At 40.8% G+C, this 25,836-nt stretch overlaps 1 protein-coding gene across 3 annotated transcripts in view; it reads left to right on the top strand.

Moving 5' to 3' along the window:
• The window catches only part of phkb (phosphorylase kinase, beta), a 96,145-nt gene that overhangs the window by 12,406 nt on the left and 57,903 nt on the right, over positions 1-25,836 (top strand). For all 3 annotated transcript variants that reach the window (XM_041063938.1, XM_041063768.1, XM_041063848.1), the window contains 8 exons: positions 578-716; positions 3,274-3,373; positions 7,030-7,137; positions 7,957-8,037; positions 11,309-11,424; positions 15,077-15,140; positions 18,649-18,744; positions 20,750-20,947. In XM_041063938.1, the coding sequence (XP_040919872.1) occupies positions 578-716; positions 3,274-3,373; positions 7,030-7,137; positions 7,957-8,037; positions 11,309-11,424; positions 15,077-15,140; positions 18,649-18,744; positions 20,750-20,947 (902 nt within the window). The remainder of the gene's footprint in view (positions 1-577; positions 717-3,273; positions 3,374-7,029; positions 7,138-7,956; positions 8,038-11,308; positions 11,425-15,076; positions 15,141-18,648; positions 18,745-20,749; positions 20,948-25,836) is intronic.

Genomic DNA, 25,836 nt, shown 5'->3' with positions numbered 1-25,836 from the left:
AGACTACCCTGGAAAAAACAGAGCAGGAGCAGAGAGGGGGACATGCTTGTAGTCAAATTCTGCATGACTCTTGCTTGTCTCTGGTGCTGCTTTTGTGCCCACTTGACACAGAAAAACAAACAAAAAACATGCACAGTGGATCTGATACATCAATATCTTAAAACTTGATCACAAATATATCTGGTAGAGATTGCATTTGGTATGATTTGAGTAATGCTGCTTCTGCGTAGGAGTGAAAATCCTACTGTAATGTAATGTGTGCGGGGGTGTGAAAGTGTACTGTCAAAAACAGCATACTCAGTGAAGACTAGTAATGAACGCTGGTGTATGTCATGTCAGTCTTTTGGACATTTTTGGGAGTGTTTGTGTTCAGAACATGTGCATTAAGCTTCTCTTCCTGAGTCATTTTAGAGCCACTTCAGTTGTTTTGTAAAAGGCTGATGGAGCAGTTCTAGCTGGCTTTCTTCACTGGTTTATCAACTAATGTGGGTGCCATTGCTATTAGTGCAAGAACTGTTGAGTCACAACTTCCTCTGTCTCTGTGTCTATCTCTCTGTCTCTCTTTCTCTATATCTAGTCAAGACGACCATTCTGAACTACCAGAGTCCCACCACAGGCCTTTTCCCAACCAAAACATGCTCCACGTGCAAAGAGGCCAAGGTCCGGGACTCCCTGTACTGTGCTGCTGCTGCCTGGGCCCTGGCTATGGCCTACCGGTTAGTGCGCAACATGAACACACATGCACAATAAACAATAAACCCAGCAAGATTTACTTCATATGTGTAAAACTGAATGTTACCTGCAGTGGGTATGTGGTCTTACTGAGCCACTCCATTCGTGTTCATTCTTACAGGTAAATTAGGACTTTGTCTCCCTGCCTGACGTCTAGTTTTATGACATGATGCACTAATTGATATGTACTATATCTCCTACAGGTTTCTGATGTTTTAATGGTCAGATCCAGATCTTTAATCTGCCTCTGTGATCTGAGGGCTTTACTTTTTAAACACATCTTGATTATTGGTTCATGCAGAACACTTTAGAATTTCACTGAGAACAGTCTGAAGGCCCCAGACTGCTTTAACAACTATCCTTGCTCTTGATGCCTGCATTCTTCAGTGATTAGTTTCAAGGAAAAAGAGCACTTCCAGAAAATGAGCCTCTAATAGGACAGAGAGATAGAGAGGGAGGAATGGATGGATAGAAAGATGTGGAGAGAACGAGAGAAATGTTGGAAGGATGGAGCCAGAGTGGAAAAGGGGAGATACAGAGAGAGAGAGAGAGAGAGAGAGAGAGAGAGAAGGACTGAAGGAGAAGATATGAGGAGGGAGTTGGCGGGTAAGGTGGGCAGAGGAGAGATGAAGCGAATGGAGAGATAAGAGAGAGAGGGAAGAAATGAGATCGAGGGGGAAGACAGGGAAAGAGAGGGGTAAAAATAGAGCGCACTGCAGTGATGTGACCAGCGGCAGATCCCAGTCATCAGTCATGGCTGCCTCCTATTAGAATTGTCACTGGGATTTAATTAAGATTATTCTCATCTGACAGGCTTGGCTAGTGCCATTACTTACTTCACACCCAGCTACTGTGTGTGTGTGTGTGCGTGTGTGCGTGTGTGTGCATGCGTGTGCCAATGACTAGACTGGCAGTTGGATTTGCTACAAACTTCTTTTCTAAATAGACATGAAAACTTTTATCCATCCTCCCTGTCCAGCCACATTTTATTCTTTATTTATTACATTTAATAATGTTATAATTTTTTAAAGGGCTGTTTTTAACCTTTCTGACACGTTGTATTTTTTTTTTTTTTTGATTAATTGTAATTAAATTAAAAGAGCTGGGTATGTTACAGCAACCTCTGGTCAGTGCTGGATCATCTCATGCATATAATAATACTAGATAGTTTTGTGTTAACAGGATGTTGGTAGATGAAGAGCTGCCTGCTGTTCCCTCTGCCTACAATCACTGTTGCTGTGGAGGGTCACATCTAAAAGACAGTGTGATTAATGCACTGTGTACCAATGAAATTTAAACAAGTTTCACCTCAGTGGCTTAGCTATCCCGTATCAATACCCAAAGACATTATTAGGGTGACCTTTGTTATGTGCATCTTAGATCTGCCATCCCCACCAGAAATGTGCTGACTGCTACGGCGACCATAATAGGCTGACTTCTGAGTGATATGTTACCAAGATGACCCTCTTAAAAACTACACAGTGACGCTTGACCACAAGTGATTTTACTGTAGCTAGTCATTGCTCAGAAACTGGGATGATGTGCATGCAAATATTACACAAGTTTCCAAAGTTTTTTAAGGGTTTACAAATTGCACAATCCCTTTTAAGCCGTTATTGCGTGCCACTGATGATTTGTTTAGAAAGTCTACTTTGTGATAAAAAATGTTGCTTGCTCAATCCCTGTTATCAGCAGTGACTAAGGTCATTTTTATATCTGTAGCTGACTTCAGTTTGTCTGGACCGAGGAAGAAAAATCATACGGTCGCTTTTTAGTGCTCATCTCTTTAGTGTTCACACTGGCTTCAAAATAAAAAGGAGTAAACATGAAGTCATATGAAATGACAGGTCACTCGTTCATTGGGCAGGTAAGCAGACTGCACTGGATACTGGGTCAGCACCAGACTCCAGAGGCTGACGGCTTCCCAAGCTTTATTCCTCAGTTATTCATCTTCTCTGATGGCTGCAAATACACCATGAAGAAATAACTAATTATGAGCAGTATTAATGCAGACTGTAACTGGTCCTAATATGTCAGAACCAGCTTTTCAGGTGGTCTCAGGTCCAGTTGTTTGGCCCACAGCATAGTTCTTTCACACCAGCTGAGACAAACTCAGCCAAACAATTAAACCAGACGATGTTTGAGCAAACTAATACTACTGCAGTACTGATATCTCATCCAGGGTTACTTCTTCTGCAAAAGTTATTACTCGAATTGTTCATTTTACATGATTAAGCTATCACCATTTAAGGACCAACTGGTTCAGCTTTGACTTGCTGTACTCTCTGTATTAGACTGGTTTGCAGTCATTTTTCCCTAATAATAAAGTGGTTTAGAAAATCTGGTTATACTGTTGTCTAATCTGCAGCCTGTTTGATTCTCTGACTGCTGATTGCCTTATCTTTATTAAGAACATATGACCATTAGGAAAAAATCAAAGCTATGATAATAAAACCCAAGTTGTAATTGTTATGTTTTGAAAACACTGTTAAAAACACTGTTTTTCCCTCATGTGTTCTCCCTCTTTCCGCTACCGTCCAGACGCATTGATGACGACATGGGACGAACCCATGAACTGGAACATTCTGCCATCAAGTGTATGAGAGGGATCCTCTACTGCTACATGAGACAGGCTGATAAGGTGAGTTTTTAAGCTCAGCCTCTGCTCAGCTCCTGCTTTCACACTGCATGTTTGCATAAAAGCACCCTGCAATTACACACAAATTACAGATCAAAGGTGTATTCCTGAGCTGCTATTCATCAAAGCCTCTCATAGCTGGAGCACTGGACACATCTGGTTCCTCTTTCATATCATAACAAATCACAATGGGAGCCGGTCGCTTTAGTCCTAAGGGCTTAATAACCAGCAATCTGTTAATTGCCAAGGACTATTGCTCCGAAGGGGGACATTTCACACCACGTCTGCAGGAAACCTGATGCATGTGTATAAGTAGGCTGTGAATGACAAATGGCAAAACACACCATTTTATGTACTCAACGCAGAACCAGATATTGTAAGTCCATTGTATACTGTTCTTTATTCCTCAAAAACGACATATTTTAATAGAGCAGCCCGCTGCCGCACTGTGTAAGTGCATGTGCATGGTGTGTGTCTTCGAAAGCCATTCTGTTTCATCTTGCTTCGACCTTGACGACCTAATTTAGGGGAAAGCTTTTCTGTGTCTTAATTACAAAGCTGCGTTTACACAGTTAATTACACAGAGCAGCGTTTGTTACGGCCCCGTCTCCAACACTTACGGAGAACATGGCAGTTTTAATAGAGACGTGACACGGGGCCACTGCCGGACAAATATCACAGAGCAAATATAGCTGCTGGGCCCCACGGTCAACCTGTACTATGATGTAAAAGGAACCAAGGTACTGTTATTCAGTTTGTTTGAATTTTATAAAGTGATATAAAATTGGAAGCAAAAAGCAAAAGTGTTTGCTTTGACAAAGAAATAGTATATTTCACTTGGTATACGTTGTGAGATGATATGGTGAATTTTTGTTCAGGTATCCTGATTACACATAGAAAGCTACAGAAAAGACACGGGTACCTGCTTGCTTGCTTGCTTGCTTGCTTACTAACTAGTTGGGGTTAGCTATCACAAACATTGGCAAATGGGACAAGACACTACTGACCTATGGACTAATGTTTCACACACCTGTCAAACTGAAACACACCAGCCTCTGCATCTGTCTTCATGCCTTTCAACTCTCACAGGTCTCTGCAATGTTGAAAAGCCTCACTCTGATGTTAACGTGGCATTTCGCCCGTGCCTGATCATAGCATTTCCTTTTCACTTTTTGTTCTTCTGACCTTCTCCTCTCTGGCTGTTTCTCTTCCATCTCTTCTTCTTGACAATGCATCTCTGTGGTGGAGTTCAGCACATTAGCAAGATTTACTGTCTCTCACTCCCACTGCCCCCTGTACACAAGATTTTTATTTTCAGCACACACACAGAACAGACAGCTGGCAGACCGTCAGGAGATACTCGCTAAATTTGACAAAATATATACTGGATTAGAATTACTGACAGAAATTTAATACAAAAAAGTTCACAGTGACAGCATGATTATTTACGTTTGATGAAAGCCACAGTTTTTTTCTCACCTTACCACACAGTTTTGTTGGCTAAACTTGTGAACCGTTGTCTCTGGTGTGACATTGTGCATTTTACACACCTGCCATCCACCCCAACTGCCTCATAGCAGCTCCACTGCTGTTAATAACTGTAGTGCTTCATTCACTCAAAAATATGTTGAGTCTGAACATGACCCAGTCAGAGATAATGTTTCCTACAAGACATGTTTGCTGTTGAATTATACTTGTAAATGTAAATGTCAAGATGCCAGATATCATGCTGTTTTAATGTCATTTTTAACATAAAATATTGTGCCTCTTTAGTGGGGTAGCACTATGTACATTTTCAAATGATTTAAACAACAAGTGTCTGACCTTCTTTAGATGTAAGAAGTGTGGGTTGGTGCCTTATTCTTGACTGGCTGCTTTCTGAATTACTGCTCCAAACTGGGCTGTGTCCCCGTTTTGTTTGAGGAAAATCAAACTTATCTCCTTTGTTACCAGAAATAACTAATAAATGCATGAAGGCGGACTTGTACAGTAGCCTTTTACTGTATGAAGCAGCAGGCATTTCACTAATTTGAAGCTCATAGTGGTGCATTGCAGCACATGAAAAAGTAAGCAAGATCTGGGGCCTCTCAGAAGATCCTGAGAGTGGAGCCACTTGACACTGTGGCTCTGCAGGAGTGAGAAACCTCTGCACAAAAGTAGGTTTTATAGAAACATAAACAGCGGTACCTATTGTTAGCTGTTAGATGCAGAGGTAGCTCTCCCTTTCCCCCTCAGCCTCTCTCACACACACACACACACACACACAATCACGTATTAGCCGCTGTGGGATGGCAGGAAGTGGAGCAGTTTCAGTAAAAGTGGGACATAGGGTCTCCACTATGACCTGGCTCGGAGAGAAAGGGAGAGAGAGAGAGAGACAAAAAGGTGGGCAGAGGTATTGTGCCAGAGGAAAGAACGAGAAAAAAGGGGCAGTCTGAGAAAAGAGATCAAGACACAGAGAGGAAGAGGGACAACAAAGGAAAAGGAGGGTGAATAGTAGAAAGTACTGGGAGAGGGGAGGTAGAAGTAAGGAGAGAGAGAGGGTGGGAGGTAGAAAGAAAAATGGAGACAGCAATGGGTGGCTTGATGATGGAGAGAGCAGCGAGAGAGGTGGGGAAAAAAGAAACAAACGAGGTAAAAATGGGACAAAGGACCAATTATTTATAACTCTGCGCGACGGGGCTGGCGGCCTAGCTGTGATTTGGTGTGTAGTCGAGTCGATGCAGCAAACAACACAAAAAAGCCACCAACAAACCACCGAACACAAAACACAACTAATATGTTGTTCAGGGTTTTTATGTGCTTGTTGTAAACCAAGTCATAGTTTGGTTGCCCTTAACCTGAACCCTATGTGCTTCAGAGCAGACTATGTTATGTTGTACAGTATATCTGACTGGGTTATTGTTCATAGAGCAGGCATGTTTTTTATTTCATGTGAGAAACAAAATATGTCACTGCAGCTGTTATGGATTCATGCAGACCTGAATTTCAGGGAGTTGAACATGGCCTTAATGACAGAGTTAGCAGTGTGATTCCACTGGGAGCACAAGTGGACCCAAGGCCTATTTTTTACAGTGAAATATATTGAAGTTTGGCTTAAATCGAGGCTATGAAATTAGCTGAGGATGCTCTTCAAACAGAAGCGCTGAAAACAATTTTAGTCAGAGTTGAAATTTGAGCACCACAAGAAGTTGAAGTATCAGTTGAAGTGAAAGATCTAAAAGGAACTGAAGAGTCAGTAACATGCGAGCACTAAAAAAAAGTTGAAGTGGCAGCTGAAACAGAGGCTCTGTTTAAAATTTAAGTGGCAGATGAAATTTAAGCACCAAAAGAAGCTGAAGTGTCAGCTGAAGTAAAGTGATGAAAGGAACTGAAGAGGGGAATGGGAGAGGAGCTGCCCTCAGTATCCAACAAACACAATTCCAATCTTACATCAGTGATTTGGTTGTTTCATTACCGTGCATGATCTTAATACACAAGGTTCCCAACTATGTATTTTTGAATGTATTCAGGGCTAATGCTGCGGCATGCTGTGTGTCTGGAGAAGAAATAACTTGACAGTAAACGCCCTCTCTCTCCCTCTCTTTCTCTGCTTGCTGCTTACCCTTGACCTCTCTTGTTCATCCTTTCCTCTCTGGCTCTGTGCATCTCTCTACCAGGTGGAGCAGTTTAAACAGGATCCCAGCCCCTCCAAGTGTCTGCACTCCGTGTTTAATGTAGACACTGGTGATGAGGTTTACTCCTACAGCGACTACCACCACCTGCAGGTCAGCCCGCGAGCAGACAGGGGAAGAAATGAAGCAACCCTCAATGAAATAACGAAATCAAACTAGATTTTTACATATATGCGTGTACACAATATGTATGTGTGGGTTTTAGAAATGTGCATTACTCAGTGTCCACCCCAACAAAGTATCCAGTTGATCATGTGTATAAAGGTTCATTACAAAGACTGAAAATCCCACCACACTACTCTGCTATTACCTGTTTTCACATATATATATGTATCTGATGTAACAATATAAGAAATAAGTTCTCTGGCTGTGGTCAGTAAAGAGACTCTATGAGAAGTGAACCTTGCTAAAGATGAATGAACAACAGGATAAACGAATTAGATGCTTGATCTCTTAGTGGCTTTGTTTTTGAGTGTATCGGAAAAAAGCGTGCCCATAAAAATGTCTCAATTCTTCTTCCCTCTTCTTGGCATGCATGTACAGTTTGCAAAATCGATTTGTCCTCAGAGGTGGATGTGCATTGAATTGGCACTAAACAACTTATTCTTCTGTCAGTGGTATGGACGGAGGTCAATTTGGTGTGTAATGTTTGGATGGAGGCTTCATATCCAGTGTAGGGTGGCCAATACATCAAGAGAGGCAGATAGAAAATCTAAATAAAACCACTAGGTTACTCAAAAATCATTAATGCTGTATAAACTATTTTCATTTATTTCTTGGCTGTTAAATATTTTACAGCAACTTTACCATGAAGTAAATTCAAAGACAGCTGTATTGACAAATTTGGAAATAACACAGTAATTTTTTAATGGTATCTCACTCACTCTCGCCTTCCCTCTGTCATTGCTGCAGATCGATGCTGTGTCTCTCTTTCTGCTGTACCTGGTGGAGATGATCTGCTCTGGTCTGCAGATCATTTACAACACTGATGAGGTAAACAAGACGGTAAAATGACTGCCAAGGTGATCGATTCTGGACACTAGGGATTTATACCTCGTCCCATTTGTTAGTCTGATATTTTCTGGCCAGTCCACTGCCATCAATCAGCAACCAACTTATTTCCCAGACAGTTTAAAACAACTACTTTTTTTTCGTAGAATACAAGAATATATTATAATACAATTTAATATATTGTTTCCCTAACACAATGCTGCCTTTCTCTTACTGTTAATATCAAATTTACTTCCATATAAAATAACCATTGAGGTCATTTTTGAGTGCATTTAGGTCACTTGTAAGTGTTTTTAGGCATTTGACATATCTCATTAACTTTAGTATGGATTATGGTCCCAGTAGTGTGAATCCTACTGGATCCTTGACCTTTCAATTAAATTAGTTTGCTTACTTTTAAGACCAAATACGTGCAAAAGAAATGACATTATCATCAGCTTCAACGGTACTTTATTTTAGGGCTAAATAGCAAATGATAGCATGCTAACACACTAAAGTGAAATAGTGATAACGTTATGCCTACTAAACATCAGCATGTTATTGTTATTAGCATGCTGACACTTGCATTTAGTACCATTACCATTCGTATGAAGTACAGCCTCACAAAGCAGCTAGCATTCTGTTAACACTGTATGTCTCTGAGTTCTGTCAGTCCAAAACATATATACAGGATCCTCATAGTCTGCAGTAATGTGTTCTGAGGCATCTATAAACTGTACACATAAAAGTGATGTTGTGAAAATAAAGCTCTGTTAATTCTGAAACAAATCATGGACCTAATGAAACTCACTTTTATAAAATTATGTGATGGTACCTGAGGATCCAACAAGATGCTATAAAGTAAGACTTAGGGGTTTCTAAAGCCGGTTAGATGTACCCTAAATCCCCCACACATATCCTTGAGCAGACACAAATGCAGGATTGGGGGACAGTATCTCACTTTTATAACCTGGCTCACATTTATATTTTTGCTGAGACGCTCAATTGACTTTCAGCAGAGAAACGTTTAGATGATTTCATTGTGGGGGCTTAAATGTCCTCGTGGGAACTGAACCGATAACGTCTTATTTGGCAGCACACCAACGTATTCAGACTGAGAAGTTTCTTTGAATGGTTTCTTCTGAGTTTGATGTATCTGTCCGCTGTCAGTTTTCTTTTTTTTTGGTCTTTTTTATGTTTGGCTCTTAATAAAACATCAAGGTGACATAGCTGTTAAGTTTACACACTGTGCTGTTTATTGTGTGGCTTTCAGGAGCAGTTGGAACTTCATTAATTCTGTTAAGTTTTTATAGTGTGCTCATTCGCAGCTTTACTTACTGCCATAGAGAGGTGAAATTTGTGCTGCTGGTAAAGGGAATCCATTTGTTTACTAGATTGGGCTTATCTTCATAAAGTAAGGACATGACCAACATGGCAGTAACCAATTAGTGCATGCAGTTTTCACTTTGTTTACTGAGCCACCCTGTACCTCCACCCCTCCAAATAACCTCTCATTTTTCTCCATTTCCCTCTCCTGATGGCAAAGAATTTGACAATGATACTTCTTTTATGAGGGCAGCCCTGTTTGTGAAGCAGCCTTAATTTGCATGCTTAAACAGTGCTTATTAGGTCGTGTAATTCAAACTGAAGCAGTCTGCACAGCCCCCCCCCACACGACCCATCCCTGTATTAACAAACATCAGATCTACTGAGCAAAAGGACTTGTGATTTGTGTTCTCACTGAACACTGTTTGAAATGCGTTTCATTTGGACTAATCTCATTATTGCGGCATCATTTATTGGTTTGTTGCTAGCTGCCACTGCTTGTGAAGTCCATTGGCGTTTACTTGACTGAGCTGGAAGCTGCATTGCAGTATTTTTTTTTCTTTCCTTGAGGTGGTATAGAAAGGCTGCTGCATGTCCTCTGAGAAGATGCACTACCGACCTCTGTACAGATGCCATTTTCAGTTTCATGCAGCATGAGTGTCTCATTAGCTTGTGTGTTTCTCAGTCTGTTTCTTTTTTACATAATACAGGTGTATGCATTTTTTTCACAGTCAAATCAGAAGTTAAATCAGAAGCACATGTAGAATGCCTCTTCAAATGTGCCCATGTGCTCAAACTTCCTCTAAAAAAAGCAGTACTGGCAGGGACGGTCATCTAGCAGCAGAGAGACAAAGAGGCTCGTTTGGCCGGTGGGCAATAACATTCATTAAGATACCATTAAGATACTAAAAAGTTCCCCTCGTTAATCACTCCACTCATAAAACCCCAAATAAGAGACCGAGCAAACACCTTTGTTCCCTCTTTCCCTGCCCTCCTTCACAGACTGGCCTATTTAAGTCCTTACACAGGTTCTATCTGCTCCTCTCTGTCTTTCTCTTTCACTCTCTCATCTCTCTCTCTTTCTCTCCCCAGCTTTGTCATTTCAGATTAAATCTCCCATCAGTCAAGAACACACACACATGCACTGCTACTCTCCAGTCTTTTTAATGATTCAAGGCCTTTAAGTCATCACACATTTCATGTCTCTCCCTTTTAGTTTTTTTCTAGATGTGACTATTGATTTTGACACGTCTCTCTCAGATGCAGTGTTTTTCGGCACAGCTGGTGTGGGATAGATGATAGATCTGAGAAACTTCCTAACGCTGTTAATTACAACTTAAAAATGATGAGGCCAATGTTTTCCTATTTTTTGTGGTGATGAAATCAAGGACACTGCTGATGAGTTCTTAGAGTCAGTAATGAAAGGGCGATGCACTGATGATTAAAATGTTGCTATAAATGGATGTTGTGCTGTGCGTCCATTCAGCCTCTCATCGTGGGCAGTTGACAAAAAGGCAATGAAGCTATAGCTTCACAAACTGCCACGGCTTACTACTCAATTACACCTTGTCTGTGGCTGCAGAATGAGTTTGACCTTGAGCACTGATGAGGAATCAGCTTTCTTGTCCACTTTACTAACCTTTCTAATGAGAGGGAGAGTTACACACATCAACCCAGATCAATATCAAAGGCCATCCATTCACTTTATACGCATGTGTGTGTGTGAGACTGTGTGTGTGTGTGTAGCTGCAGCTTAAATTATGTACTATGTGATTGTGTGTGTCAGCATGGAAACATGTTTACTACCTGCAGCCATGGATCTATGAGTGCATGTGTGTGTGTGTGTGTGTATTTGCAAGATGCTGTGTGTGTGTGTGCAGGTGTCTGTTTTGCATGCACTCCCAGTGGCCATGCCTTACTGTGTTTGATGTGTGTTTTCTGTGTGCAGGTTTCCTTCATCCAGAACCTGGTGTTCTGTGTGGAGAGAGCCTACAGGGTGCCTGACTATGGCATGTGGGAGCGAGGCAGCAAATACAACAACGGCAGCACTGAGCTGCATTCCAGGTCAGTCAGTAGTTCAGCAATAAATTTACATATCAGAATTCAAATGATACTGATATTAACCGCCAGATGCCGATATCCAGTCTCCCTGAAGGAACATTTTGCTGAGTTTCAGGATGCATTAGTCATAGAGATAACATATCTGTAACATCCACAACACTTCACATATGTTCTCTATATTGCTGTTGACAGCTGTTTACCATTTACTGATGTTTACTGGTGTCAATATATAAGAAACAATACTCGTATCAAAAAGACACTACAGTGAAAGTTTGACTGAAATAAGTTTTATTTTCTCCTGAGTTCTGCTGCGGGAAACGTGCTGTAGAAAAGAAAATTGGATGGATTCACAGTGTTTATACACACAAAGCTTTATAGATTAAACTGTGTCATGTCTATGATGCTGTAAATTTCACTGTTGTGTGTTAGCGTTTCATGGATTCTGTTGCCCATGCCAGTGCAGAGTGTGTGTGGGTGTATGTGATAACTTGGGGTGGGGGTGGGGGGTCGAAACTTTCTTCAAACATAAACTGAAGTAAACAATTAGTGCCAAAAGCAACAAGAAAGAAGTCAACTGCTAAATGTGTCTGTAACCTTACACGGCATGTGTGAAATGGGTAGTTATGTAATGTTATAATAGTCAATTCAACTTGGAATGGAGGCAGGGAGAGGCCGATAGAAGAAAGAAGGACAAAGAGGAAGTTACAGAAGATGTGAAAGAGCCAGAGATGCATTCAGTGATGGTGTTGTCATCCTCTGGCCTAAAAGCTTTTATGATTGATGGTGTATTTATCCCTTCGTTTCTTGTTGGCCATGTCTCTGGACATTTCCGGCAGGCTTGTTTTAAGGGGCCATTCAGGACACCACAGAGGGTTGTGCAGAGCTTTTTATCTTTTGTCTGTTTAAATTATACTTGTACTGAATTGAGACAGTCAAGCATTTACAAGACCAGAACACAGACATACCCTTATTTTATATATTTATATATTTTGACCACTTGGGGGCAGTGCAACAATCTGTAAACACAGCTATGATATATTATTACCTCACAAAGTTCATACGGGGAAGGTGTTTGCAAACACAGTAGCATTCATTTGAAGTGGTATTTACAGATGTGAGACCAATATTCACCAATACTAGTCCAATATTAGCTCTGGTTTGGTCTCCACCAACTCCTGAGGGAAATATCTGCTCCATTATGTTCACCAGCTAGTTGACAGGTGATTAGCTAGTGACTGACAATGATGCTGCTTAGGGTGCTGACAGTGCACCAAGAAAAATGAAACCAAAAACCAAAACAGTGAGCAGAAAGAATCAGTTAAAGTGACAAACTTAGTGTAATTGAATTAATGTGTGTTTTTTTTTTTTTTGTTCAGTATATGGTGTGTTTTTAAAGTCCAGGCTTATTTGTGTTTTTCCCATGTTCCTTAAACCTCTTCTTTCTGGTTATGTTAGTCCTGCTGTTGGAAGAAAGAAAACAACTTTAATATAGTCACACCTCATCTCATCAATGTGAGTTTATGAAATTGTAATGGTGCCTCTTATCTTTCTTCTTGGGAGTAAGTAAAAACAGCCTCTTTACAAAAAGAAGCAGCAGCGCGGTCAGTGTGTCAGTTTTAAAGCTTATTTACTGACGGAAATGTCACATCACTACAACTTGGGAACTACATAACCTCTGTCAGTGAGAAAATAGCCTGTATTGAGTTAAAATGTAATGGATCAACAGTCTGAGCCGCTGTGATGCAAGAAATGTTTGACCACATGTTAAAACACCACCACTGTCTCTTGCCAGTGAGCTAAGATTGCAGTGAGTGTTTTTTTACGTGCTTAACTGATTTATCATCCAAGGTCGAAGTGGCCTCCCTCTCCTCCCTCAGTGTCTTGATAAAGATCCTCAATTTCTACCAATGCTTATCTCTGGGAAGCATGTTTTTTTTCTTTCTCCAACAATCCAAGGCTATTGGCAGCAGCTTGCCAAGATATCCTCAAGAAGAGATAACACAGTCAATGCAGTGAGGAGGCACTGTGTCTTGTGCCTCTTGTATTTTCTCCCCTCGTGGTCATGCTCTGGATTTCCACAATTAGTGAGGTAGCTTATACATGTAGTTGCGTAATACCAATTAAAGTGCTACATGCAAATAGTGAACTGTGGCAGGCGCAGATTCAGAATGGTTCCATGTAAACAAAAATCTGTGTAAATGATCGAATTGAGCAGCCATTTCTGCTCCCAGAGTGCCAGTGGGCAGAAAAGAGCTCGGAGGAAATGAAGAGGAAAGGATGAGTTCATTTTGGCAAAGTGTTCATTTGTCCATATCAAATCAAATGATTGATTTTATTTGCTTCTGCCTCATGTTTATCACCACGCTCAGTCGAATGGCTAAACTGGAGCTGTTTTATTTAAAGTAGCATGTCTAATCTCATAAGCATCAGGATATTTTGAAATATGTCAAGTTGTCATGAGATAAATGTAATTTTATTAAGAATATAGAAACAGGGCTGCGCTTGTATGTCATTTCATGTGCTGTGAGTTGTGGTACACAGAGCTAAACAATGAGCTGAAACTCACAAATTTGCAACATTTTCACATTTTCATTTGATACATTATTATAAAATATAAATATATATCCATGTTATATATCCATATATCCTTGACGTGTTAAATAAGCACATGGGGACACAGGGTTTCCTACACAGTGCACCAAGGACAAGACATTGTTTGGAGTAAGCCAACAGGAGCCCAACTCAAGTATATGAACTATAAAGCAGTTAACCCAATATGACCTCGACTGGGGATATGAGCATCAGCACTGCATGTAAACACATTTACTGTGAGACTAGCTGAATATTGTTTTGCAGTGTACAGTAGGAGCACATGGACAAATAGTCTACAGCAACGTTTTCATCATGTGAATCTTTATCTCCAGCTGTCCGCTGAAACTGTTGCATCATGATGCTGTTTTGGTCCTGTTTCCTCGTATCACTTTTTTTTTTTTTTTTTTAACCTCCTGTTTCCCCTCCAAGCATCATATCTCCTCTATCTCTGTGCGAGGTGCTGACAGGCTTACTGACCATTGCTGGCCATTTGTGTGTGTGTGTGTGTGTGTGTGTGTGTGTCTTATACTGAGCTAGTTTTGAGCAGAGCTCTTTTCCAGGCTGCATTAGCCAGCCATCCTCTGCATTTTAAGCATTGATTCAGGCTTCACTAATGGTATTGAATGCATTTTGATATGTCAGCAGATCTCCCGCCAGTCATCGCCAAGTTTCCTGCAATTTTTTTTTCCCCTCCCTTCTTTTCTTTCCGAGGGAAATCTTGGCAGGGTAGAAAGGGAAACAAAATGACAGTGAAATTGATTCACATTTAGTCTGCATTGCAATCATAGTAGCCAGCCAGTGTGAAATTCAGTCTAAGGTCTTTTTTTTTTTTTTTTTTAAGCGATCCATTATCTACAGTTTACCACAATCTCAGGAGCCTTCAGCTTTATTGAATCTCAAATTCTGAGTGCTTTTTCTTTTTTTTTTTTGGCATCTGACAATTGAAAGACACTGCCTCCATCCCAGCACCACATTTGTTGTCACTCTTATGAAACGCAGGATAATCTTTTACGTCTGCCCCACTGTTGAGTTGTGTAATTCTCGGCGTCTCTTATCTCTGCAGCTCTGTGGGCCTGGCTAAAGCTGCGCTGGAGGCCATCAATGGATTCAACCTGTTTGGAAACCAGGTATTTGAATAATTCACCCACTCCTCATACGAGCCCCAAGACACACGTATTTGTCTCTTGTCTTAATTGTGTCACATAACTCAAGATTGCGTTATAGATAGATGGCCTAGTTTCTAATTCAAATCTGCAGAGGCCCATTACAGCTCCATACATCAGCGAGATGTGCTAGATGTGTGCAGCGCCCTCAGTAGCTGAATTTATGGAAAGACACTGCCATTTCAACAAGTAGACATCATCAGCATAATTAGTGCTGCTGTCATCAATGCAAGACTGTGTGTTCAAGAAGACGGTTGACCATCAGGAGATTCATTTAGCATGTTTGGGTTTGGCTCAGCATATTGTTTGTGCTCCTACAGACTTTGATCAATGGCCACACTTGATTCCCTCCGAATCTTGCAGTCTGCTTTACACTGTCCATTAGTGGACATGTGTCTTTTTTTTTCTTGCTTCTGTGGAGAGGAGGAAAAACAGGGACATTCATTACACCTACTAATGGATTGGAAAATGAAGCCTTCCACTTAGCAAGCCTCCTCTCTTATTATCTTTTCTTTTTCTTTTCTCTCTTCTTGGGCGTTAGCCAGTGATGGCTTCTCCAGCCATCTAATGCATCTGAGTGCCATTCTGATCATCATAGGGGGCTGTAAGGACGGGTTTATACTGAAGTCGTCGTTTGTGTTTCTCCTCTGATCATACTGCAAAATGAGGGGTTCAACTGTGCCTGGAAATAGATTTTGTCATCGAGCTCAGCTTGTTGAAAGAATCTATTTTATATAGGTGGCTGCTTTATGATCCATGCTGTGTGGGGCTTCTGTAAGTGTGAGTGTGTGTGTCTCATCCAGTTTCTTGTTCCCTCTGTGGGAATGGAAGTGCTACAAGCCGGTTGCTTATAAATGATCTCTATCAATCTTGATTTCCCAGCTGACTCTCATCCTTCCAACGCCAAATGTAACTGTCCCAACCCCTTTAACTGGAACATTCGGTACGCTCTGAACTCTGCTATCGCATTTTTACACCGGCTGCAGACTCTTGTGGGTGTGTGTCACATTTAGCCTTTGTACTAGATGAATGGACACGCAGCCTTCAGTTTCGTGAAGTTTTGATTTTTCCATGATCCCCTTGACCCACACAGCGGATGCAAAGATAGCAGCTTTGCGGTGTGACAAATTGAACTGGGTGGATAAAATTGATCTCGCCGAGAGGAGGATCCTTCAACTTTAAAGCCAGTCATTAAATTCACAGAGCTGTGTACACACGGATGGACAATCAAATCCTAACAGGTTCCACTTTCTATCTGGGGATTGTCACCTAATTCACACCCAGTCAAGAGCGGGGGATGTAGTGGAGCGCACGCACACCTAACTCAATCCAGCTAGGTTTTTTTTTTCTCTCTAGAATAGAGTTTACTCACATGAATCTTTGAATTTCATTCGTGTATGTCAGTGCACAGAAAGCGGTGCCAAATTGATGCACATTCCATCACTATCGGGTCTTTGAAAAGGATGCTATGTATTCTACACTCTACTGTGAACCTTTATTAGTATACCATAATAATATGGCTTTCAGGCACACATTATGGTGGCTGATCCTTGACTCATTTTATTCATTCACATTTTCATAATAGACGGACAAAGGCTAAATCCTTACATAGAGAAGGAGGTAAAGAGAAGAAAAATGCATACTTGAAAATATCACAGATTTTTGTTTTACATTGGTGGTTGTTTGCTTTTAATCATCAAAGACTGCAGGTCATATTTTCTAATCCTTCCACCACAATTAAATTGGACTCTTCCATGGTTTACTCTACCAATTGGTAGCACATTTTGCGTCTTAATATCTCACGTCTTTCTTAGTATCTCTCACACTATATTGAAGTGTGTGTCCCCAGAGTGCACTGCAGTTTTCAGAAACTTTTCAGGTGGCATCCTTCCAGGCATAACTCTTGGACTGTGGCCTGTTTAGGGTGGAGTTTCCAGAAGCAATCTGAGTCTTTTTTTTTAATGTAGTTTAGTTGCAGAAGTCTCACTGAGCAAAGTGATGTAAATGCACATAAAAAAACTGTGAAGACAAATGTTTTAAAAACACGCTTAGTCGGTCAGACTGATTTAATCACAACAGCAGTTGTGAACATTCCTGGGGGTGGAGGGTGAGGGGGTTTTCAGGTTGAATACAAGTCCAAAAAAAAAACTGAAGAAAACCAAAAGAAAAGGATTAATTGCCACAAAAATTAAAAAAAACTGTTGAACTGTTGCCTCCAAAGTAAAGATGAACAGAACTAATGGAGAATCAGAAGACTTTACTACAGATGATACTGTATGATTTCTCAAAAAGCCCATTTGTATTATTTATGTTTATTTATGTTGATTAGCTTTGTGCCATATTCCATTAAAATGCCTTTTATTTTCCCTCAGTGGAACCAAATCAAAGTGCACCACTTGGCAGAGATTCATAATAATTAAAAAATCTAAAATGATTTTTTGTTGTTGTTGTTGTTGTTAGTGCTCAGACGAAGTGGGAAATGCAAACAAAAATATGTTTGTTTGGGGGTTTTTTTTGTAAGTGAAACCATCAAAGGGTTAACCAACATAAAAGACAGTTTTGAAAGATTGTTTAGAAAGAAAATTTTAGCTGACTGAATGAAACCACAGTCTAAAGCGCACATATTCAAGGGAAAATCACTCATCTTACCTGCTGAGTTTTCTTCCACTGTGCTGCTATAACACCAGAAAAGGTTTCCCTGAGAGGTTCATTTCACATGTCACGCAGCTGCCTACATTGGTGGCCAGCAATCCACTGCACTATGCAGATTGCTACAGGAAAGCTTGCTGATTTGACTAAAAGCCCTGGCTGGACCTGTTTTTGGAGAAAAAAAATAGACTCTGGCAATATTCATACATAATGCATCTGACTTACATTAGAAACTGCTTAGCAGGTTGCAGGAGTGACTCAGTTGGTTTTATGTAAGCACTGCCGATGGAGGGATGAAGTGGACTGGACCAGCTTTTCAGATCCAGAAGCGGTTTTATCTTGCCTTACTATGTAAAATCATAAACTGCCCACCCCCCCCCACCAGAGGTGTTTAAGTGCACTGAACAGACAGACTGCATTGTAGTACCAGCACTTTGTTTTTGCACACGGGGACATTTCAAGTGATAGGATGACTCTCGACTCACTCTTGTTCAAGCACTCCCACACTGTACTTCAAAAACATATGCAACCCAAAAATATCAGCCTGCTTTTACAGTGAAAGAGTGTGTTTTGATGTGCAGAGGTGTGAGCTGTGAAGGTGGGGGCTTTACACCGGGTCATTTAAGTCATTTAAGCCATTTTACTTCTGTTTTTTTTTTTTTTTTTCCCAGATAGGTGTAGGAGAAATTGTTGGGCATCTTTGTGCACTTTTGTGGATGTGCACATACACAACCAAAAATGTTGTTGCTGTACCTGTGAAAGGTGAATAGTTCAGCTGTGTGTTGGATGATGACTGTGTGTGTATGTGTGTTTTGCTCTGCAGGGCTGTTCGTGGTCGGTGATATTTGTGGACCTGGACGCCCACAACAGGAACAGGCAAACCCTCTGCTCTCTGCTGCCCAGAGAGTCTCGCTCCCACGTGAGTCCAGCCATCTATCTGTATCCATCTGTGCACACACCAAAATGAGACTATTAGTGACTAAAAACCTATAGAAAATGTGATTAATAGCCACACGTGTAATAACCAGGAGATCAGCTGACTAGCCTAAACAAAAAGTGCATTTATTTTATATGAGTGTCAATCGGTCCATCACTTTGGTCAAGACTGAAATATCTCAGCATCTATTCTTAACATGTAGCTCAAAGCATTGCTGTGCCTCGCTGTACAACCTCACAGAGCTGCTAACATGGCCCATGGATTCTTTATCTTGTTTTATATGTAAAAATCTTTTTGGAAATCCTTTTATTTGTAATTTTCATTTTACATCTAGTCTTGTTATAAAAATGTTATAAAAAAAAACACTATTACATGTAATAATTCATTCAAGAAATGATATTAAAATAGTGTGGACAGTTTGGCTCAGAGCTGAAAAGCTCTTCTCCTCTGCACAAGTCGTTGCAACCTGCTTCCTTTTTTTGACTCTGAGGAGCAGCTGTGAGCATAATCTCTACCACTCAAAGACTGAAATCGAAGCCTGCCACACATACGCCAAATTCTGAAATGGTTAATTGCACACATCAGACAAACCACACACTTGTGCCAATATATCAGTGCGAAAATCTGTGCTTCAACAATGCGTTTCCCTCATGGTGCAGTCATTACACTGCCCATACCTGCGCTATTGATGGTTAAGCATTGACAAGAGGTGGGGAAAGTGAGAGGTGGCTGCAGAGCTGGAGGGAGGTAAGGCTGAAAATGGCAGGAGTGAAAAAAAAAGAAGTGGAATGAAGAGAGGAAAAGCAAGAGCAAAATCGCTCCCTTCTCTCCACTCCGCCGCTTGCAGACACTTAAATGATCACATTTCTCTCTCTCTCTCTCTGTGTGTGTGCTGAATGTTTCAGGCAGAATAGCTGCCATCAGCGTGTGGGGAAATGACTCTAATTAGACGACCAGAGTGGCATTACAGACGTAGAGACTGACGTTAAAGAGCTGGAGGGGAATGAGTGCAGTAAGGAGCGGAGAGACCAACATACTGCGGGATGATGTGAAGATAACCAAATTATCAATACAGTATCTGCATCTTCTTATGCTACGGCAAAAGACTGGAATACAGTATTCAATTCTAGATACATTCAGTACCTGCACCAAATGTTTTCTGCAAGCTGATATCCCATTACAGCCACAGCTGCTGAGGATGTTAACATGCAGATTGGAGCTGTAACAAGAAGTGGAAGAATAAGAGGGGACTGGAGTAGACAGAGCAATGTTTGGCTCCTCTGTGAACTAGAGAGATCTGTGTAGATTAAAAAAGCTTCTAGTAAAAAACACAACAGTGGCATCAAACAGTGAACCACCCATCTTGTACTGAAATCTAATCCTTTACTTGTTTGACAAACCGGTTGTCCATGTTAAAAGTCATGTCAGTGCTGTTATCAGGGACTTCAGCACCACACACAACGTAGAAGGAAAGCCTTTTATTTGTGGAAGCTCGGCTGTCTATTAATAAACCTCAAATATTCCTAGCTGTTTGCAGTGAAGCCGGGGCTTAATAGCTTTCATTTCCATTGCTTAATAGAGTAAACCAAACAAAAATGAAATGAGAGTATTAGATGCCCAGTCATAATGGTTTGTCAAGCCTAATAAAAACATTCATTCCTAATGATCGCTTCAATTGAAATTTAAACGGACGGTCCTTGTTTTTCAATATGGCAGCTGTAGTGTGCTGTTCATAACCAGAAGCTTTCACTATTCAGCTACAAGACAGTGTCTGGATCTGTTAACATTGGTTAAGACTAGTTCTTTAATTATTTTATATGATATAAAAAGGTGATAATTTAACATTAGATATGGTTATTTAAAATCTAAACTGTGTGTCTTGTCGTGTCTCATATGCTGTAAAAACAAAACAAAACAAACATTGTGGAGCAGAACTTCATTTCAGTGAGCTTCTTATGTGGTTAAAGGGAATCTTTTCTCCCTGCAGAACACAGATGCAGCTTTGCTTCCAACCATCAGCTACCCTGCCTTTGCAGTGGACGACGATGCTCTGTACAGTCAGACTCTGGACAAGATAGTTCGCAAGCTGCGGGGCAAATACGGCTTCAAGCGTTACCTCCGTGATGGCTACCGCACCACCAACGAAGACGAGAACCGCAGCTACTACAAACCTGCTGAAATGAAGGTGGGTGCTGATGGGACACCTGGAGGATATGATTTTTTTTTTCTTACGTCTTTCTGTTTATCTGTGCTTTACTTCGCTGATTTTTTTCCTCCATTGCTCTTGTGAAGTTTCACAGCTTTTAAAGACAACAGGCCACCCAGACATGACCTGAATTGCTGAGAGAGAATTTTTGTCCTCACACATTTTTAGCATTTTATCATATCAGACATGAAAAATACAAAAAAAAAACATATGACTCAGCAAACTCCACTAGAGATGAAATGAAACAGTCCCTTTTACCATCGCAGAGAATAACCTGTTTGAACAAAACCAGTTCTACATCACCAACTTTGCAGACAGGTGATTTTAATACAACTGCTTTGCGGGTCACAGACACTTAAAAACAAATAAAACACTGCGCAGACATCAAAACAGCAGCAGTTTTGTTTAAACAGGCCACCATTTGAATTCACAGTGGTCACAGCTGTTTCTAAGATAGACACTGAGATACCAAGGTTTCTTCAGATTTAAAGAATAATAGTGTTTAAAAATGGACCTGGAGTTTATTTCAGGCAATAAGTTGTTCAAGCTGAGTAAAAGTGCCAATGGTTGGCAGTGCATAAAATCTAAAAACGTTCTATTTGAAAGTGACTGAGTGTGACATTTGAAAAGTTTTTTTGAAATGCATAAGCATGGAAAGGTATTATCCTTTCATGATAATGCTAAGAGATCTGCCTGTGACTTAGCCTCTCCTATTTCAAGTGTGTTAATCCTGCAGGTATTTCACCCCGAATCTTAGTGTGTTTGTGTGTGCGAGACACTGTCAGTGTGTGTGTGCGCGCGCTCTCATGCGTATGTGAATGGCCGTGCATTCATTGTCCTTTCCTGAATCCCCTGTGATCCTGGCGAAATGACAGTACATTCACTTCAGAATCAGACGATGAGTGAGTCAGAGAGCGGACTCTTGATACTAAACAAATCATTGCATTAGCTGCTGAACTAACCTCCTAGAATGAATGAGCTCAGAGAGGCAGATGGAGGAAGCAACGGAGATTTACAAGCAGAGTTTCTGTTCGGTCTAGAGGATGTTTCACCTCTAATCCAAGAGGTCTCATTGGTTTTACTGACTGGTGGGTCATTCACACCTGACACTCACGTTGGTCATATGAGCCTCATTTTGAGCAGCAACAGACAGTTTGAGAGCTAAGGAGCCGTGTTGTTTACATCAGGATTTGGTGGAGACCAAAACTGAACTAAAAGGAGAGTGAATTTTGGACTTTGGGACATTTAACAGGAGGCCAGAAACACAACTGCAAAAGAAGACCTATGTAGCTTGATGTCTGCTACGTCTGCTACTGTGTAAACAGGCAGTCCCTTTGCTAGCATGCTCACCATATCAGCTGTGATATTTTGTGTTTACAGCTTGTTGTGCTGCTTCCAAGTGGCCAAAAATCAACAATGTAGGTTTAACTTATTGTATATGTGTAGAAATGAAGAAAACATATCTGTCTTTTGAAATACTAAACATTTTTGAAATGTTTCCACCAAGTAATCTTTTTATTGAAGAACAAAAAACAAAAAAAAACAATACTGCAAAAAACATTGCTTTAAAAAGGTATTTGTTTTTCAAATAGCTATAGACATGAAGTATAGTTCAGCTGTGATTTGAAGGCCTTGTGGCTGGCAGTGACCTGGTTTTTAATGTTCTTTAGAAGGACTTGACAGATTGCTGCTCATGGCTCTCACAGCTGCTATGTGGCTGTGAAAAATGTTTGAAACGATATCCCCTTTACAAAATTAGATTGCTTTTGGCTGTTTTTTTATCTTCAGAATTGTCAGAAACTTGAGAAAGGTGGAGCTGAAAGGTTGGTGGTGAAAACAATCCAACAACAACAACAACAACAACAATAAACGAAAAAAAAGGCACTGACGGTGGAAGTGCTTGCTCCATGTGTCACAAAGGGCAACTGTGGTTCACCAACTCTGAACCACCCAGCATACTTTGAAATTAGCTTTCTTTAATCCTGCAGCTAAGACGATGCAAAGAGTCTAAGGCTAAGAATTAGCAAACAGCGTTTAATGCCTCGGCTCCTTCAGGCTCCATCCTGCCCTCAGTTGTACCAGCAGGCAGACAGATTTACTGTGGAAGACACTGATGCCAATTAAGTTTCTGAAAGTAAACTAATGATCACTACTGCAGCTATTTGCCTTCCATCTACCAACAGTAATATATTTGCTACTACATCAGCAAATACTGCAAGTCGAAAGAATCTAGTTATATAAGAGGAAACTGTGCCAAGTGGTTATTTATTACCCAGTGCAGTAAATATTACCATCAGAAGATGAATATTGAAATAAACTGCTGATTTTTGTAATGTTTAAAAGGATGCATTTGCCAGTTTTAGAGCTGTAACAGAATAATAACATTAAAAAAGAAGTAATAAGTAAAATTTTACCTCCTTTGAGTGATACGGCAAAATACAGAGTGATGAAATGCCAGGGTCTGACACAGTGTGAGCTCTGCCTGGAGAAAAAAGAGTCACAGGTAGACCAGGTCTCCCCTGCAGAAGACATCGAGTGAAGTTGTTGTTGGTGCTTAAGAAAGAATTCACAGCAGGGCAGATGTCTGTGCTCCCTGTCTGTTTACCATTGACAGAGAGCAGCAGCCTGTGTGATAGACAGTTTTACCAATCAGTCGAGCTGCTCAAGCACAAAACACCAGGGATCCCTGCCTGTTTACAGCCTCAACGGGCCAAAAAGCATAGGCCTCACTGGGTGGCTGCCTCAGCTCTCCCCTTCTATCTTTTTACCCCCCCCCCAACACCTCTAAATATGCCTCCTCCTCTGCTTCTGTCTCTCTTTATGCTCTCTGCTGTCTTTCATTTGTCTCTCTCTCATCCCTTTCTCACTATCTGATAGCAACTATTGCTTCTTATCTCTGCTGAAACACACAGTTTGAACCCATGCATACCTGCATAATCACATGGGGCAGACATTAACCGTTTAGAGAAGCACATTCAAGTCTACAGACAGTAGTATCTGCTAGTATCTGTGGTAGTGAATGCAGCTCTCAAATTTGTGTGTGTGTGTCTCTGTGTGTGTGTGTGTGTCTCTGTGTGTGTGTGTGTGTGTGTGTGTGCGCCAGCTGTACCAGCCATTTGTTATTGCACTAGGATGTAATCTCTGTTATCTTTCATTAGTGTGAAGATTATTGGAAAAAACTGAGGGACAAAGATAGTCAGGACCAAAATACATGCACACACACATTTATACTGATGGATTTTATAGAGGCTTTTAAAATCTGCAGCTTCTTTGATCTTTTTAAAAGCTGACCTTGATAATTTGCAGTGTTTGTACAAAATTGGTGACTGGTGAGAAAATATTTTTGTGTGTCTGTGTTCATCTTTTTTGGGCGAGCATTAGCAAAATGAGATTGAATTACTAGAATTAATAAGACTCTGATTCGCTTCACTGTCCTTTCTACATGTGACTTGTAACCAAATGACTTAAGAAGGTTTGTGTATGTGTGTGACACTTGTGGCAGTACACACACACATAGTGTGCGATCTGTAATAGGATTTCTGGTTGAGTAAGATTCAGAGAATAATCCAAAAAGTGATGATGTTCATGTCAATTCAAGTGTTTGTTCTGGAAAATCCTCTCCAGCTGCCACATGTTGGCTTTTTATTTGTCTGTGGTCAGTTGACTGAAAACAGCCACAGTTGCATAGTCAGTGAAAAACTCAGTCAGTTACTCAGTCAGATCGACCAGTCAGTCAGTCAATCAGTCAGTCACTCATAGCTGACGTAGGGAGAGGTTTAATTAAATGAAGAACCTCAATAGATTAGTGGAGAAACATAACAGATGACCATGTTTCAGAGCTCTAGGGGTCAAAGTGGTGCAGATCATATGCTATGTTGAAGAATGTCATTCATCCCTCCAGTGCAGCTCTATAGACTTATTGAATCTGTGACAAAGAGCTTTCAAGCTTGTGGCCCACGGTGGCCCAGCACCTTAGTCAGGCTGCTTTTCACACCTAACCTGTTCGGAGCGGTTCAGATGACCTCTGGTTCATTTGCCCACCTGGGTCGGTTTGTCTCAGCTGGTATTCAAGCTGTCAGTCAAACTGTGGTGCTGATTTAACAACCAGGCACAAACCAAAGGAACTTGGTGTGAATGCCAGCGGATCTGTGATGTAGCATGAATCCATAGCTGAACAACCATTAAATCGTAATTTCCTGATCTGTGTAAGCGATGTATAGCTTATATTTTTAAAATGATTTGGTAACCATGGTAACGCATATGCACGTCAGAGTTCAGTTCCCAAATAAAAAGTGAGTGAAACTAAACAGAGTGACCACATCAGAACTGTCTCCCCATAATAATATGGCACAAAATCCCAGTTGTACTGTTTCTATCTGTTTGTTACTTTTTATGATGTCTAAGGGTCAGGTGCAGTCTCAGTTACTTCTTGGTTAGTGCAACACATGAAGTACAGTACAGTGGCATAACCTGCTGTCAGTCACCAGAACTGATTGATTTCCACTGCCTACTTCATGGACTCAATGTGGGTGCAATTTTTGTACTTTAATTAAACTTATATCTATCTATTCTACATCCAAGTCTCTTGCATACAGTAGGTCTTATGTGAAAGTGGTGGACGTGGTGGGGCCACAGCTATTGACCTCCAAACTTAGAGTGGTCCACTGATCCAACTTTTCTCTCTGTGTACTTCATGTGTTTGTCACTGTAAACTTTCTGACATCTCAGACCTTCAACTGTCAGAACAAACAGCACAAGTTTGAATTTTTCAAAAATGACCTTGCGAGGAAGCGTTATTATTCCTCTTCATTCTGTCAGTTTTCATTCACAATGTCACGTCTTGTATATCTTTCCTCTGTGCCATGCTG

Source organism: Toxotes jaculatrix, chromosome 1 (assembly GCF_017976425.1).
Source record: "Toxotes jaculatrix isolate fToxJac2 chromosome 1, fToxJac2.pri, whole genome shotgun sequence".
In the NCBI taxonomy this organism is placed as follows: Eukaryota; Metazoa; Chordata; class Actinopteri; family Toxotidae; genus Toxotes; species Toxotes jaculatrix.
This window is presented reverse-complemented; position numbering and strand designations above follow the sequence as displayed.